General features: G+C 50.2%; 4 protein-coding genes across 4 annotated transcripts; all 4 read left to right on the plus strand.

Moving 5' to 3' along the window:
- Nucleotides 1–1,839: 1,839 nt before the first annotated feature.
- On the plus strand, nt 1,840–2,651 carry FMAN_08978 (putative synaptobrevin (v-SNARE) homolog; the record flags this gene model as incomplete). Its single annotated transcript, XM_041829767.1, has 3 exons — nt 1,840–1,944; nt 2,348–2,579; nt 2,635–2,651. The coding sequence occupies 3 exons, from the start codon at nt 1,840–1,842 to the stop codon at nt 2,649–2,651; spliced, it is 354 nt and encodes a 117-aa protein (XP_041680497.1).
- A 1,568-nt stretch (nt 2,652–4,219) lies between these two features.
- FMAN_08979 (putative acetylglutamate kinase/N-acetyl-gamma-glutamyl-phosphate reductase precursor (ARG-6)) lies at nt 4,220–5,896 on the plus strand (the record flags this gene model as incomplete). The annotated part of the gene is made up of 3 exons (XM_041829768.1): nt 4,220–4,624; nt 4,680–5,184; nt 5,235–5,896. The coding sequence occupies 3 exons, from the start codon at nt 4,220–4,222 to the stop codon at nt 5,894–5,896; spliced, it is 1,572 nt and encodes a 523-aa protein (XP_041680498.1).
- A 1,513-nt stretch (nt 5,897–7,409) lies between these two features.
- On the plus strand, nt 7,410–7,870 carry FMAN_08980 (uncharacterized protein; the record flags this gene model as incomplete). Its single annotated transcript, XM_041829769.1, has 2 exons — nt 7,410–7,659; nt 7,713–7,870. 2 exons carry the CDS (start codon nt 7,410–7,412, stop codon nt 7,868–7,870), a joined length of 408 nt encoding a protein of 135 aa, XP_041680499.1.
- Nucleotides 7,871–8,722: 852 nt separating this feature from the next.
- On the plus strand, nt 8,723–9,778 carry FMAN_08981 (uncharacterized protein; the record flags this gene model as incomplete). The annotated part of the gene is made up of 3 exons (XM_041829770.1): nt 8,723–9,007; nt 9,061–9,166; nt 9,219–9,778. The coding sequence occupies 3 exons, from the start codon at nt 8,723–8,725 to the stop codon at nt 9,776–9,778; spliced, it is 951 nt and encodes a 316-aa protein (XP_041680500.1).
- Nucleotides 9,779–13,953: the final 4,175 nt, after the last annotated feature.

Here is a 13,953-nt window from a genome sequence, read left to right on the forward strand (position 1 = left end):
CTTGAAGTTCTGAGTCGCCTTGAGAATGAGTCATATAGTGTGTAGATGTCTGTTTTGTTGACCTTCAAATCCTTCTCCCCTTCTCGCGTCTTCCACAAAATCAGTTAAGCATCCGCTTGTGTTACATCAGCCAGATCGAAATCGACATTTCGATCGAATCCTGTCATCTGGACGACCCCTGTCGTTGGTTTCGTTAGCTGCATGCTTCTAGAATCCCGGAAGCCTCTTCCATCATCATGATGACAGAATGACCACTTCTCTCATATTTATACCCTTATATCCATGCTCAATTATCTCAGCGTTTCAATAAGCTCTACTAAATTAAGAATGTTTTCCTTTCGGCAAATCATGCTTTAAGGATGCTTGCCGTTCAGTCCTATTCGTGGCTATGGGCAGATTAGGTGTGATTGTAGATCGAGTGACAGAACATGGATAACGTCGTCTATGCCTTTTCACTTCATATGGGCAACATAGTGAGACGTAGTCAACAAAAGATAGAGTACTGATAGCAGCTATCTACCCCTTGTTTCAAGTTTACTGATATTCATTGCTGTTGATGCTGGGTGAGGCTCATTGTAGTCTCTCGTTGGCAACATTTTGAAAGCCATGTGTGAAGCATCCAACACAGACCTCAAGGTTTCGTGTTAATACAACGAAAAAGTCTCCATAGACGACTTTCAGCAACTACTCTGAAAATATACGACCGTCATTATTCTAGTTGCGATACCTATGTCAGTCCAGGACACCTTGAGTACTAATATATATCTCTATTGCGTGGCCTATCAGACCAATCTACGGCTACTTGATATTGCATATTTCAGCAACAATAAAAATGATACCAGCTGCTGTGTTGCAGAAAGTCTTTCTGGTGAAACCCTAAGCACTAATACAAATTACCTATCCCTTCCTCGTTCATGTGTTTCCAAGTGCATGAATGGGCTGTTTGAGGGGGTACCCGAATGTGGATGTCTGACCTACACTCAAATTGAATCGGATGTGGCGCTGTTGCTGAGGTGAGCCGTGGCTGATGGTGGCTGTCAATGGATGCGAATACGGGCAGCGTCTCCGCGCTTACTGAAAAGGGACGAGTTGGGTTACAGCATCACATGAGTCTGTCATCACCAGTTCCATCGGTAACCTTTTTAGGCATTGCATGCCGCGACTCAAAGCAACAGGAGGAACGTATTACTGCGCGAATACTTTACAGTGCAACTCTCCCGGTAAGCGTGAACAATGAATTGTACGCCTTTCCAGTAGGACAGGTCAGGACATTTACGACCTACAGCACTTTTTGTAGGCAGACTAGGTGCTCCAAGGCGTCTAGGTATTGACTGTCATGGCCAAAAATAGAACAACAAAATGAACGAACTACATAGTAACCAACAGTTGATGAACCCCGATAAACTGAAAGGACAAAGACTATTAATTGCCAAAGCCTAAGTTAGTTAGGTATCCGTAGGCCTTCGAATCATGTAGAAGTACCTGGTCCCGACGTCAATCGCCCACGTTAAAGCAATCGCAGCCCATCTGAAGCCTGCCCCGAGCCCCCCGGGGCCTCGTCACCCAGCAGCGCCCCAAAACCAGCTCCGCCCTTGGTTCACCCGCAACCTGGTCACTCACTACTTGTTTCGCCTGGGCCAGCGCAACGTCTCATAATCAACTTCCCTCTTCCAACCTCTCGCTACGCCAACCTCCTCTTTTCGAATATCACAACGACACGACACGATAGCACCGTAATCCCGACCTCGCCCTCCTGCACTTTCCAACCTTTCGCGCTATTCCGACCGATACCCTTTTGTTATTTCCTAGCGACTTGAACATCTCCAAACCACAGTCAAAATGCCTGAGCAGGAAGCCCCCTACGACCCTTACATCCCCAGTGGCCAGGCTGGAGCCCAACAACAGGGTGCTGGCGGCAATGCCAGAACGCAGGCGCTACAAGCTGTAAGTTTGTCTTGATGATTTTCGTGATGCGCTGGTGTTTTTCGGATGATTTTGGGTTGCGACACTTGGCGACGAGGCTGTCTGATGATGGACGATGGATGACGCCTCCTTTTGGTGATTGGCAAACGATTTGCGATAGATTCGCGATTTCTCGAAGAGCCAGCAACCGGCCACCGGCAAATCATGCGATAATAGCCTGGGAGTAATTACGCAGCATCATGCTCTCCGTTCCGAGCAACCCGATCAAACGCCACTTGCCTCAGTGTGCCAATGTTTGATGAGCTTTCGCAACATTCTTGTCGTCTTGCCGTCAGGCGACGCCAGTGTCCAACCCACGTCGCACCTCAACATCACCAGCACTGCAATGCCTCTAGTGTTGGATATGAACTAATGCAGTCGGCAGCAAATTGATGATACCGTGGGTGTGATGCGTGACAACATCAACAAGGTTTCTCAGCGTGGTGAGCGCCTCGATGCTCTTCAGGATAAGACCGACAACTTGGCCGTCTCGGCACAAGGTTTCCGTCGAGGAGCCAACAGAGTCCGCAAGCAGATGTGGTGGAAGGATATGAAGATGCGAATGTGTCTGATTATCGGTATCATCATTCTACTGGTCATCATCATTGTCCCCTCTGGTATGTCGTCGATCTGTCAAAGATGTGTTGTTGAAGAACTTGCTAACCCTCCTAGTTGTGGCTACTCGTTAATAGCCCAATCATCTGTTTGGGTACCACTTGGTCCTTACGATACACACGCTGGGACATGACGACATCGAATATCGCAAGCTACGGCCATGGGAAATGGAACTTTTGGGCAACCGGCCATTATTGCAATGGAATATGATTTGAGCACGATGGAGTTTGTTCACGTTGGGTCCCGGTCAATGTTACGCAGGCAGTTTTCGCTCCTGGGGTGACTTACTGATGACGAGGTCTCAGTATCGCTCCTGGAACTTCAGACCGGGCTGGATGTTTGAGATTAGGCGTTCCCCGATTAATTGAGATGTATACCTTTCTGCGGATCTTTGTCATCAAACCGGCTCCTCGTATTGCGTCATTGGTCGCAACGAAGCGGCAGTCTGCTTGCCAGACTGAAGATAGGAATGGCGAGTAACGGTTCATGATTTCTGAGGGCAGAAGATCGGGGTCAGCTCTCTAATTCTTACAGTATTCCCTCTTGTTAGTCCACCTCTTTAATAGGAGAATCCTATCGCACGATGAAGGTTCCAGTTTCGTAGAAACCCATGGTGATTGCAAAACTTTTCGAAGACGTGGGTAGCCGGTATTTGGATGAACTAGACTAGCCATGCCTCGAACAATAGTTGCTCCGAAAGTGGAACCTATCTGCACATATGGCATCTTGTCCGTTGAGGATGAACGAAAGAGAACCCTTACAGGGTCATAATTCGACGTACCTGAACCATGGGGTCCTCTGTTGGCGTCATTTGGTTGTGGGCTTCTTCTGTAGGTGCAAGGGTATTGTGGGTAGGAGGAGATTGATAACGCCGACTGATTGATAATGCCTCATCACCATCTGAATTTTTTTTAGGGGGGGGGATCAGGGAATGTAGCCGTGTTGCTGGACCTCGGTGAGTTTGCCTTGGTAGAAAGATCTGCAGCGGATGAATGGGACAATTTTACCATTGCTGCTTCACTGTAGATATTTCAATGCAAAGATGAACAAATGATGTCAAATTTAAGGCAAAGATTGATTACTCGTCCATACTTGCAGGCCACAATAGATGAGACGGTTCGAACATGGTATTTTTCATGATGGAGCTTGATGGGAAAAATTTCTATCATGATGCAACGGAGACCTCGACCCCGGTCAGCTAAGGGTCTGCAAGCGGTGTCGGATCGATGGTGGATGGTCAGAGATGATGACTCCAAGGAATATGCGAGTTGAGCTTTGGAGAGATTGCAAGTTACAATAACAGAACTATCAAAGACCATTGCCTCGACTTCTAACACGGTTATACGAGCGTAGAATAATTGTGCGTAACGCAGCTGGTTACACATGAAGAAATCTTGACGGCCCTGCCGTTGCCCCTCCCGTCATTGGAGGTGACCCCAGGTTCCTAGGTACCCTAGTACCTTGAGCTCCTTACACCTTTTTACCTTAGTCTCCACTGACTCACCCGGGCCTTATCTTGCCGTGTGGGCCTCTCGATCTAATCTCTAAAAGAGTCAACAGTCCTCGTCCTCTCTTCCTCATCCCTCCCCTCTGTCCATTGCACGATCTCCCTACCATCGTCGAGTCAATTGGCTTAAACAAGATGTTTTCCGCCACTTCTGGAGCTTTCCGGGCTGGTGCCCGACGAGTCGCTCCCCGCGTCGCTTGCTCCAATGCCAAGACTGCCGCTCCGACTGCGCTCCGATCCATCAACACCAACCGAGCCCTCTCAACAACCAAGGCCCTCACTTCTTTGCCTGGCCGCGATAGGACCCGGGAGATTGTTGCGCAGACCATCAATAGCATTGGCAGCAGGAGGGAGGGTGAGCAGTACCTGAAGCTCTTCACCTCGGTTGAGTCCCAGAAGTTTGCCGTCATCAAGGTTGGCGGTGCCATTCTTTCCGATTACTTGGACGAGCTCTGCCGAAGCCTCGCGTTCTTGACAGAAATGGATCTATACCCAGTGATAATTCATGGTGCTGGCCCTCAAATGAATTCTTTGCTCGAAGTATGATTACGACTGCTTTCAGTTGGCCAACATTATACTGACACGAAATTCACAGAGGGCTGGGGTTGAGCCCCAGTTCGAAGAAGGTATCCGAGTTACTGACGCCAAGACCTTGGGTATTGCTCGCAAGCTTTTCCTTGAAGAGAACTTGAAGCTTATTAACCGACTGGATGAGCTCGGTGTTGCAACGCGATCGATCAGCGGTGCTTTTGTAGCCGATTATCTTGATAAGGAGAAGTGGCAGTACGTTGGCAAGATCACCAAGGTCAATAAAGATGCTATTGAGAAGTCCATTGAGGCTGGCTATATCCCTGTCCTTACCTCAATGGCTGAATCTGAAGACGGCCATCTCCTTAATGTCAACGCTGATGTCGCTGCAGCCGAGCTTGCCCGGGCCCTTGAGCCCCTGAAGGTTGTTTATCTGTCAGAAAAGGGTGGACTGTATGATGGCGATGGCGAGAAGATTTCCTCTATCAACTTAGATGCCGAGTTCGACCATTTAATGTCTCAGCCCTGGTGCCGATACGGAACCCGACTCAAGATCAAAGAAATCAAAGAATGTCGGTAGGCCCAAGTGACATTGTGCAAACTTATAGCTGACCATCCCCAGTACTTGACACACTCCCCCGCAGCTCGTCTGTTGCTATCATCCACCCCAGCGATTTGCAAAAGGAACTGTTCACCGACTCTGGTGCTGGTACCCTCATTCGTCGAGGAGATAAGATCCAGCGAGTTTCGTCTGTCAATGAGATTGGAGATATTTCCAAGTTCAAGGAGACTCTGGCCCGCGACCGTCAGGGTCTTGATGCTGAGGCCACTGTCGAACGCTTTGTCGATCATCTCAAGGAGAAGAACTTCAATGCCTACTACGACGATGGAATGCAGTGTCTAGCTGTCGTCCTGCCAGCCAATGAGGAGCGACCAATTGCTACACTGGCTACTTTGAATATCACCAAGGCTGGATGGCTCAGCAACGTCGCCGAGAACGTCTTTGCTGCCGTCAAGAAAGATCACCCTAGTTTGGTCTGGACTGTCAGCGAGGAGGATGAGAACCTAACTTGGTTCTTCGAGAAGGCTGACGGAACCTTCAACAAGAACGGCAATGTTCTTTTCTACTATGGATGTGAGCTCCGATCTGAAGCTCTGGTCCCTATCTACGAGGAGTTCAAGACACACGGCCGTGCTATGTTCGGCGACAACCTGGAATCTCGACTTCGAGATGCTGCCAAGACCACAAGTGAGACGTTAAACGCCTCCCAAAGCCGAACTTGATCAAGCTATCCAAACTATCTAGCTGCGATTCTTCAATATCTCGCAATTAAAATTCCCAATATAATATAAAACGGTTAAACATTTCACCTTCAGACCCTTATTGACGTAGGCCTTCTTCCTTATCGTGTAGCTTACATCAGAAGCGAAAGAGGAACAAGCGATGTTCACTCTGAGGCAGAAGGGCTATCAAAGAAGGACACAGCATCACACAAAACCAAACTGGACTATTCCTCAGGTTAGAAGTCTTTGTGGAGATAACTACAGTAAGTACTTGTATTTGAGTGTGGTTTGGAAGAATCTGAGAACTGCCTGGACTGTTGTTCATGTGGTAGCCACGAAATTGATGGTTACAATCACAAGCTGTGTTCATCATCGCCAGATACTCTTAACTATCACATCACATACCAATTCGAAATAGGAGACGTTCTGGGCCGTTGGTGTAACATGAAGTAAAGTGGTGCATCTAACGATGGCTTCTAAGCATAGCAATAACAAGAGAATGTGCATCGAAAACGGTATCAGGTCAGTTGAGTGATAGAAAAGCCTGCTGTCTTCCTATCGTCACTCTGTTAGCCACTAGTCCAAGTAAAACTTCACCAACAAGCAAGAGTTGAGTCCCTCAAGATGTTCCCCCAAAGACGTCTATGAGGCTGTACTTTATTGAGATTGAAGGCTTCTGAAGAGGGAGGGGGAGGAGCTCATATGCAGAAGATCTCAGACCAGAACTTGGAAACCCTTGTTTGTCGTGGATCTTTGAGCGAAGGGAACTGCTGAGCGAGACGCATCAATCAGTGAGTTGCCTTGTGTGAGGTCGGATACATGTCGTGACTTTGATTCTTTGGGTTCTCGAATTGCAAAGAGCAAGTACACGAGTAAGCTTGCTGAGGCTGCAACATTATCTGTATGTTGGAGAACCTCCAAAGGATAGCTGGAACTTCCACTCGTTTGTTTACTGCTGACCCCAAGCTCAAGATTCATCTAGCACTTCACTCCTTCATCCTGTTGAGCTTGCCACCAGAGGATGAAACCAACACCGAGAATTTATGCTGTAAAACCGTTCCTATAGTCGCGAAATAATATGTAGCAGAGTTCAATACAGAGTCGTTGCAGAAATCGTCATTTTATAAGGCGGCCTGGGCTGTGAAGCATCAAGCATCCTACTGGGTTGGCAACTGGCGGCAGCTGGCAGTATCTGAGTCTTGCGACAGCCCCTCGCCCGGCGTTCATTGTTGATTTGCGATGAATAGAAGAATCAATTCCACAATGGCGTTTATTTTTCTATTGTTGCAAGTTCATCGACATCGACGACTGATCACTAGGTATGCATAAATATCTGGGCTCACTTGGTATCTAAGGTACTCGCTGCAACGTGCATCCTCGTGGATCTTGAACCAACTTTCTCTCACTTGAGCACTTGAGTCATTTCGTCAGAGCGAGTTCTCTCCCATCCATAAGTTTATTTCAACCCCCTTCCACTGCCAACATCGGCTTCAGGTCGCCGAGGGAACACACCATGCCCACAGCCACTTCCGCACCTGAGGAACCCAAGGCGCCTGAGTCTCGACCCATGAGCCGTCTTGAAATAGGCCTCATCGTGGGAGTCAGTGCTCTCTTCATCACCTTGATCTTTTTCATCTTTCTCATCCGAGCCCTGGACCAACGCCGTCGCAAAAAGCTGCTGAGGAGAATGGCCGAGGATGCCAGAAACCGTACTCCCGAAGAGGAGATGTTGCGCCGCCGGCTGGCATGGCTTCAAGTTGAGCGTGAGTCAAAGTAGCATGATACAAGAGAAGGCTGCTGATGAACATGTCGACAGGCATCATGCAAAGCCTGCGCTGCGTATGGGTGGATAAAGACAACAACGCAACCGACTCACCCCCCGAAGCCGTTGAATTTCACCGGCGCAAGGGCCGTATCCCGTGCCAGAAGCCGCACATGCCGCAGTCGGAGCCACTGTCCAAGGAAGCGAACTAGTATACATGCATGTCTGATGCCAGTCGATTCAAACCTGTATCATCCATCCACCGCAAAAATGCGAACGTGGCAAAGCAGTCGAGATGTGACAAGACATGGATATGGATTGCAAAACGGGCGTAGACTAGGCAACTAGTTGATTGCAACCGATGTGGTATCGAACGTGCACATAAGGATGTTGCCCTCGAATGAAGAAGGATTGGGTTGCTTGCAGGACAGTGCAGGGTTATTATATCAAGGGTAAGGTTGCGGCTATGTACAACTCCACGCTATACGGATACTTACTTGCAGGGAGGTAATGACATGGAACGGACGGGTAGACTACCTTATTAGCTATCAGTCAGCCCAGGGCTAGGTTCCACAGTGATGATCGACAATGCATAGATATTTCGAGGCAGTATCCAGTTTGGAAGGGAAGCATTCAGGTTGTGTCAGCCAGTTATGAGCCTTCCTTTGCATAATATGTCACTCTCTTACTATCTTATCCCAAATGAAGGAAACCGTGTATAATTGATTACCTTATTTGCTGAAAACAACCAGTCACCCGCTAAACAAAACAGAAACGCTTGATTTTATACCAACTATAGGTATGCATACCTACTAAGAGAGGTAAAGTAGCGGATTGCCAAAACTGGACAAGCCAAACCCCAAATAGGTACCTACTGGATAAGGTACCTACCTCTATGGCGCGTCATCTACACAGTCACGTGATCACCTGTCAAGAAAGCTCCAGCAGCTAGCCCACAAGCCTTCCAACCGCCACATTCCGCGTTTCAAACCAATTCCTTCTACTTCAACACGCGATATCAAACATCATTTTGAGCTGAGGCCGACTTTGCCCTTGGCGTCCTAATGGCTTCGCGATCACCATCTCGCGGCCGTTACAGGTCGCGCACGCGCTCACCCGCTGCACGCTCTGAACGTTCTCGTTCACCCCAGCGCCGCCATCATCACGACTCACGGTCACCCGCCCGCTCCACATCACCCCAGCGTCGTAATGGCCGTTACAGATCTCGCAGCCGCACTCGAAGTCGTAGCAACAGCCGGAGTCGAAGCCGAAGTCGTAGCTGGAGCCGCGGGGCTCGCGACCGCAACGACAGAGATAGGAGTGCTTCCCCAGCCGCCAAGAGCACAAAGGTACGTCTTGAACAGTTATGGCCGGGTTGCGGAAACTGATTTAGTATGTCTAGATTGTTGTAGAGCGACTTTCCAAGAACATCAATGAGCAGCATCTTTATGAGATCTTTGGGCAGTTTGGACGCATCAAGGACCTTGATCTTCCCATAAACAGAACCTGTAAGATGACCGCCTCTCATCTATTTCGGACATCAGCTAATAACAGCTAAAGTTGGAACAAACCGTGGCACAGCATACATACTTTACGACTACGAGGACGATGCCGAGGCCGCGATAGCCCACATGCATGAAGCTCAGGTGGATGGATCCGCGATCAATGTGTCCATAGTGCTTCCCCGTCGCAAGCTTTCTCCTGCGCCTCCAACAGCTCGGCGTGGAGCCAACATTGATCCTAGAGTTCCGTTTGCGGGAGCACGTGGGGGGCCCCCTGGTGCAGGCATGGGAGGAAGTAACGGCATGGGTGGTGGTGTTGGAGGTGGAGGTCGCCGTCGAGCGTCTCCAGGAAGTCGGTACGGACCCAGGTCTGATGTGTATCGTCCAGGATCGCGTTCGCCTTCCAGATCGTCGGTTGGCCCCCCTCCTTCCCGTGGCGGTGGTGGAAGCCGATACCGCAGTCGATCCAACAACTCCTTTTCATCTAGATCACGCTCGAGATCTCCAGGTCCCCGGCGAAAAGCAACCGGCCGCCACGATGATCACGAGACAAGACGACGCGGGAGCATTGATAGTCGTGAAGGTCGAAGTCGATCTCGAGGACGCGGGCCAAAATGATTCAAAAGCTCTTTAGGTGTAATTAATTTGCTTCGATTGGCGTCACGAGAGGACAGGGAAAAAGGAACAGAATAAACAACGGCCCCAGGTTTTAATTAGCTCTCGGAAACAAGTTAGTCACTTGTATCTGTCTCCCGTCTGGCAAACTGACATCTGAACAGGTGAAGATGTACGTCTTACCACCAAGTTATGTTCGGCAACGAGGACCCTCAAGAATCCCGCCTATCAACTTTTTGGATCAGACCCAGGTTTGCTGCGTTCTGTCACGGCCAATCACTCGCCCATTATCCGAATTGTCTATCAATGTCCCAGTTCAATTCATGTACGTGATCTCGTTTTGGTTTCGGCGTTTCAGGACAATTGCCGCAGACGGGGCCAGCAAGGATTGCCCCCGATGCGTTCCCATGGATATGCACACAAGTCACAGATTTCGGAGCTGGGAAGTTGAGGATAGACTTTGAGTGCTACTGCTCCAGCCACTAGTTTCGAACGTATATCGACCATTCAGGGACCAGTCACTGGTCACTAGATCCCATCTACCATTTGTCACGATTCGCACCTCTCCCCGCTCGGCTAAGGCGACCTGGTGTGGGGATATAAGAGACCCCATGCTTAGTAGACTAAGTCATGGCGCAACTCGACCCTTCGCGATAGTTTGATCCAACCAGCACTCCCTTATGCACCGAAGCACGGCAACAGTGGGATCGTTTGAGTAATACCGCCCATAAGCAACATGGTCCATCGAGCCAGGACAGTCTGATACCAGGCCGGGGTCTTAGTCTTGCCCTCAGCGGCCTTCACCCACAACTGTGGCTTCTCCTATAGGGCTGAGGAGAGGCGGATCCTACGACGCCGCTCTTGCAAGCAAGATCCATGAATCGTGAACGACCAGGGTATTAGTTGGTCTTGAGCTTGGCTCGGGTCACCGTTTCAAGAGGGGCCGCTGTCAGACTGCACCACTCGCCATGCGACAGTCTGCCATGCCCTCCTACGCAGCCAAGTCGTGGCTCACAGTTGTCAAAGCGAGCTCGGTTTAAACATGCACCGAACACATAAAGTGCAGATGTTTGACACATAGCAGATCTGACACCACCAAGGGTGTCTTGACAGGCATGATGTTCACACATTCTCTCACACCATGCATATCGGTACAGTACTGGATAAGCTGTGCGTCACAGCGGTGACACCGCATCTAGGGTACAGTACACACCCCCTTGCGGGTTTTGTGACGAGATCCCATTCTGCACTGGTGTAAATCGAGGCCGTGGTAGCTTTAGGCACAGCCGCACATCGCATCACTCTCGGCGGCTATACATACTAGCATCGTGTATTCACCGTCAAGAGCATATCATACCCAGCATGTGATCCACTTGCATGGCGCCAATTACGAGATCCCGGGGCAGGGTACGGGTAAAGGCGCTGCCGGCTAGTCAAGCCAGGAGATTTTTCCCTAATCAGCTGGAAGCCTATAGAGGCAAGATTCTGAGGCCCGATAGACAACGCCTCGGCTTTTGCTGGGGTGTCGAGCCCCCTTTCTCACATTACTGCTTTAGGAGCCTTGCATATTCAGCATGGTACGACAGAGAAGGTGGTGTGTGGCGCATAGTGTCTGTTTCGAGGGCCATGGCAAGAGCCTGGAGAGCCTGGTAGACGGACAGCTGTCATAGGTCCGTATTCGAGTTTGGCAGCTGTCTCTGACATGGGTGCCGTGCGCGTTGCAGGGTTCAAGTCGGTTGTGCTACCGAGGACTTGTGGTCCGGCTGCGTTTTCTGTGTGATCACTCAGGCAATCTTTGCCTTTGAGGTCCCCTCGGCAGCCAAATTGGGACCCCACCGATCTCTTTAGGATGCTAGGTGTTCCTTTTGAGTTGACGCTATCATACATGGGTAGCCGGTTTCAGCTTGTATGAACCACGGGAGGTATATTGAGCTCAGAGCCTGAGAACGGCTTTACGCACATCATCAATGCTCTGGCATGCCTTCTTGGGTCTCTTTGTTGTTTCCCTACCCCCGGGTGTTCTCCCACGGGCACCTACCGCCTCCACCCTGCTATGAGGGGCATTCTCTAGAATATGAATAAATGACTATTGCTATGGATTCTGGTTGAGGCTCAAATCGCCGATGACAATATCGGTGGCTGTGCCATGGTCATACCGGTACTTATTTAGCGCATACTGAAATATCTACTTGCCTTCCCTACTCGGTCCCCGGGCCCTGAGGCTGGCTGGACCTACTCAGATACGTGGACTCCGCTCATCTGGGCAACATGTTCGCCGTGCAAATCCAATCCCCCTCACTGGTTTGACCACCTGATGGGCTCGGCACGAACGATGTGTTGCTGTGAGGCACGATGCTGGATACGACAATGATGATCCTTTGAGAAACAGCGAGAAAGCCACCGGGTTTTAAGGCCTGATCCTGGGGCGCGGGTGCGGGTGCGGGTCTAGATGCCGTCGACTACACCTTCCGCAGTTGATCGTGTAGGTCAACGTGGATATCTATCGTGAACCACCTTACACATTGATCTGACGAGCATACTACCCACCTGGCCAAGGTCGATGATGTGCCATGTCGTCCAAGGGCGAAACGTGAGCCTCATTAAGAGGATCGGTGTCGCACCGACTATCTGGAGATACTGGGGTGGCAGTAATGTCGAAGAATAGTATAACATAAACCACAAGCCTAAACTAAGACTATCTATCGGATACCATTTACCACTTTGACTAGTGTCTCTGGAGGGTCAGGACCCAGTGTGTCCTCTATTTCTCTATTTCTTGTCTTGATGCCTCTGAAGGTGCAGCCTTTTGAGTTCTCTCACATGTCCATGATGCCTCGGGCTCCTCCTCACCTCTATCTTGACCCTCACTTCCACACTTTGCGTGTGGCTCACTGCCCGATGTCTCTCGAATCGCAAGATCCAGACCCTCCGCCAACACCTCCAGGAGGGCCGCGTGTCCCTCCTCCTCAGCCAGACCCGCCGCCGTCTCCTCCTCATACATGGGAACTGTTCTGACCTTTGGGCGTTTCTAATAGCAATCTTTGTTACCTTGTGCCAGATTTCCTTTGTCGATCAAGCCTCTTTCCGCTCTCTTGGAGTGACAAGGGTTCTGCTTTTCTCGAAGCCAAGATCGACCTCCAAGAAGAAGAGACCCCTGTTCCGCCACCTGGAGTTCATGTCTTGGGAATCGACCCCGTGTAGGACAGTTGAAAGAGAGTACAAGAGGCAGGAGAGGAGTTTACGCCAAGCATCATGTCACTTATCATACAGCACCATGCCCGAAGTCTCATGCTTCTTCGCATCACATCTCGTGGGGCGATCATACCAGGATTCAGCATATGGCCCGAAACAAGACTTTGGACCGAACAGGCGGGAAGTACGGGAGTGATGGATAAGCCACAGACCGGCAGCGTTTATGGTGTGGGTTGCGAGATGTGCATTATTTCAGATTGGGGGGGAGGGGGAGAGTGGGAGTGGAAGTTTTGCCTGAGACGGACGGACAGCCCAGTCCGTTACGGTATGGTACGGTACAACACAATACGGTCCGGTCCGGTGCATTACGGAGCGTAAGGTATAGGTTACGGACGCACGCATGCCCTGAAGGACTCTGCCAGAAGTGATACGGAGAGCTGACTGGGGTGTTGGTTTGTGGGGGATGCGTTGACTTTTGGATGAATCTGGCAGAGCAGCAATCCGATGATGCGGCTTGGCGCATGAGCGACACACAGAGAGAGGCCGGCATGTCACTCTTTTTCTTTTGAGGCCTCTGCCATATTCTACCGGTTATGAACGAAGAGTCGTCGACTCAGCAAGCGAGCGAGCGTGCTGCTCTTTCTGGTGGGGGGGTGATAGGTTCTGGCTCTGAGCCTGATTCCGATTCCGATTCCGTATCCATTCATAGTGGGCAACGGCACTGATTCATGATCCTTTCCACCTCCTGGCTCCCTTTGGTTGAAACCGTTTCCATGGTCGCCGAACTAAGCTTGTTAGTCGAGCAAGGCGAGGCAGGGCAGGGCAGGGCAAGCAAGGTATCTTAGTCAATTAGTTTAGTCGCTGAGCGGTATATTACAGCGGCAGACGTATAGCGGGTCTATCGCGTTTATTTATCCCGTCTTGACTTTGCATGCATGGCCTGTCGTCTGTGTATTCGGCGTATCTCAATCTTGCCTCGTGTAAAT

The sequence above is a fragment of the Fusarium mangiferae genome (assembly GCF_900044065.1).
Source record: "Fusarium mangiferae strain MRC7560 genome assembly, contig: FMAN_scaffold004, whole genome shotgun sequence".
Lineage (NCBI taxonomy): Eukaryota > Fungi > Ascomycota > Sordariomycetes > Hypocreales > Nectriaceae > Fusarium > Fusarium mangiferae.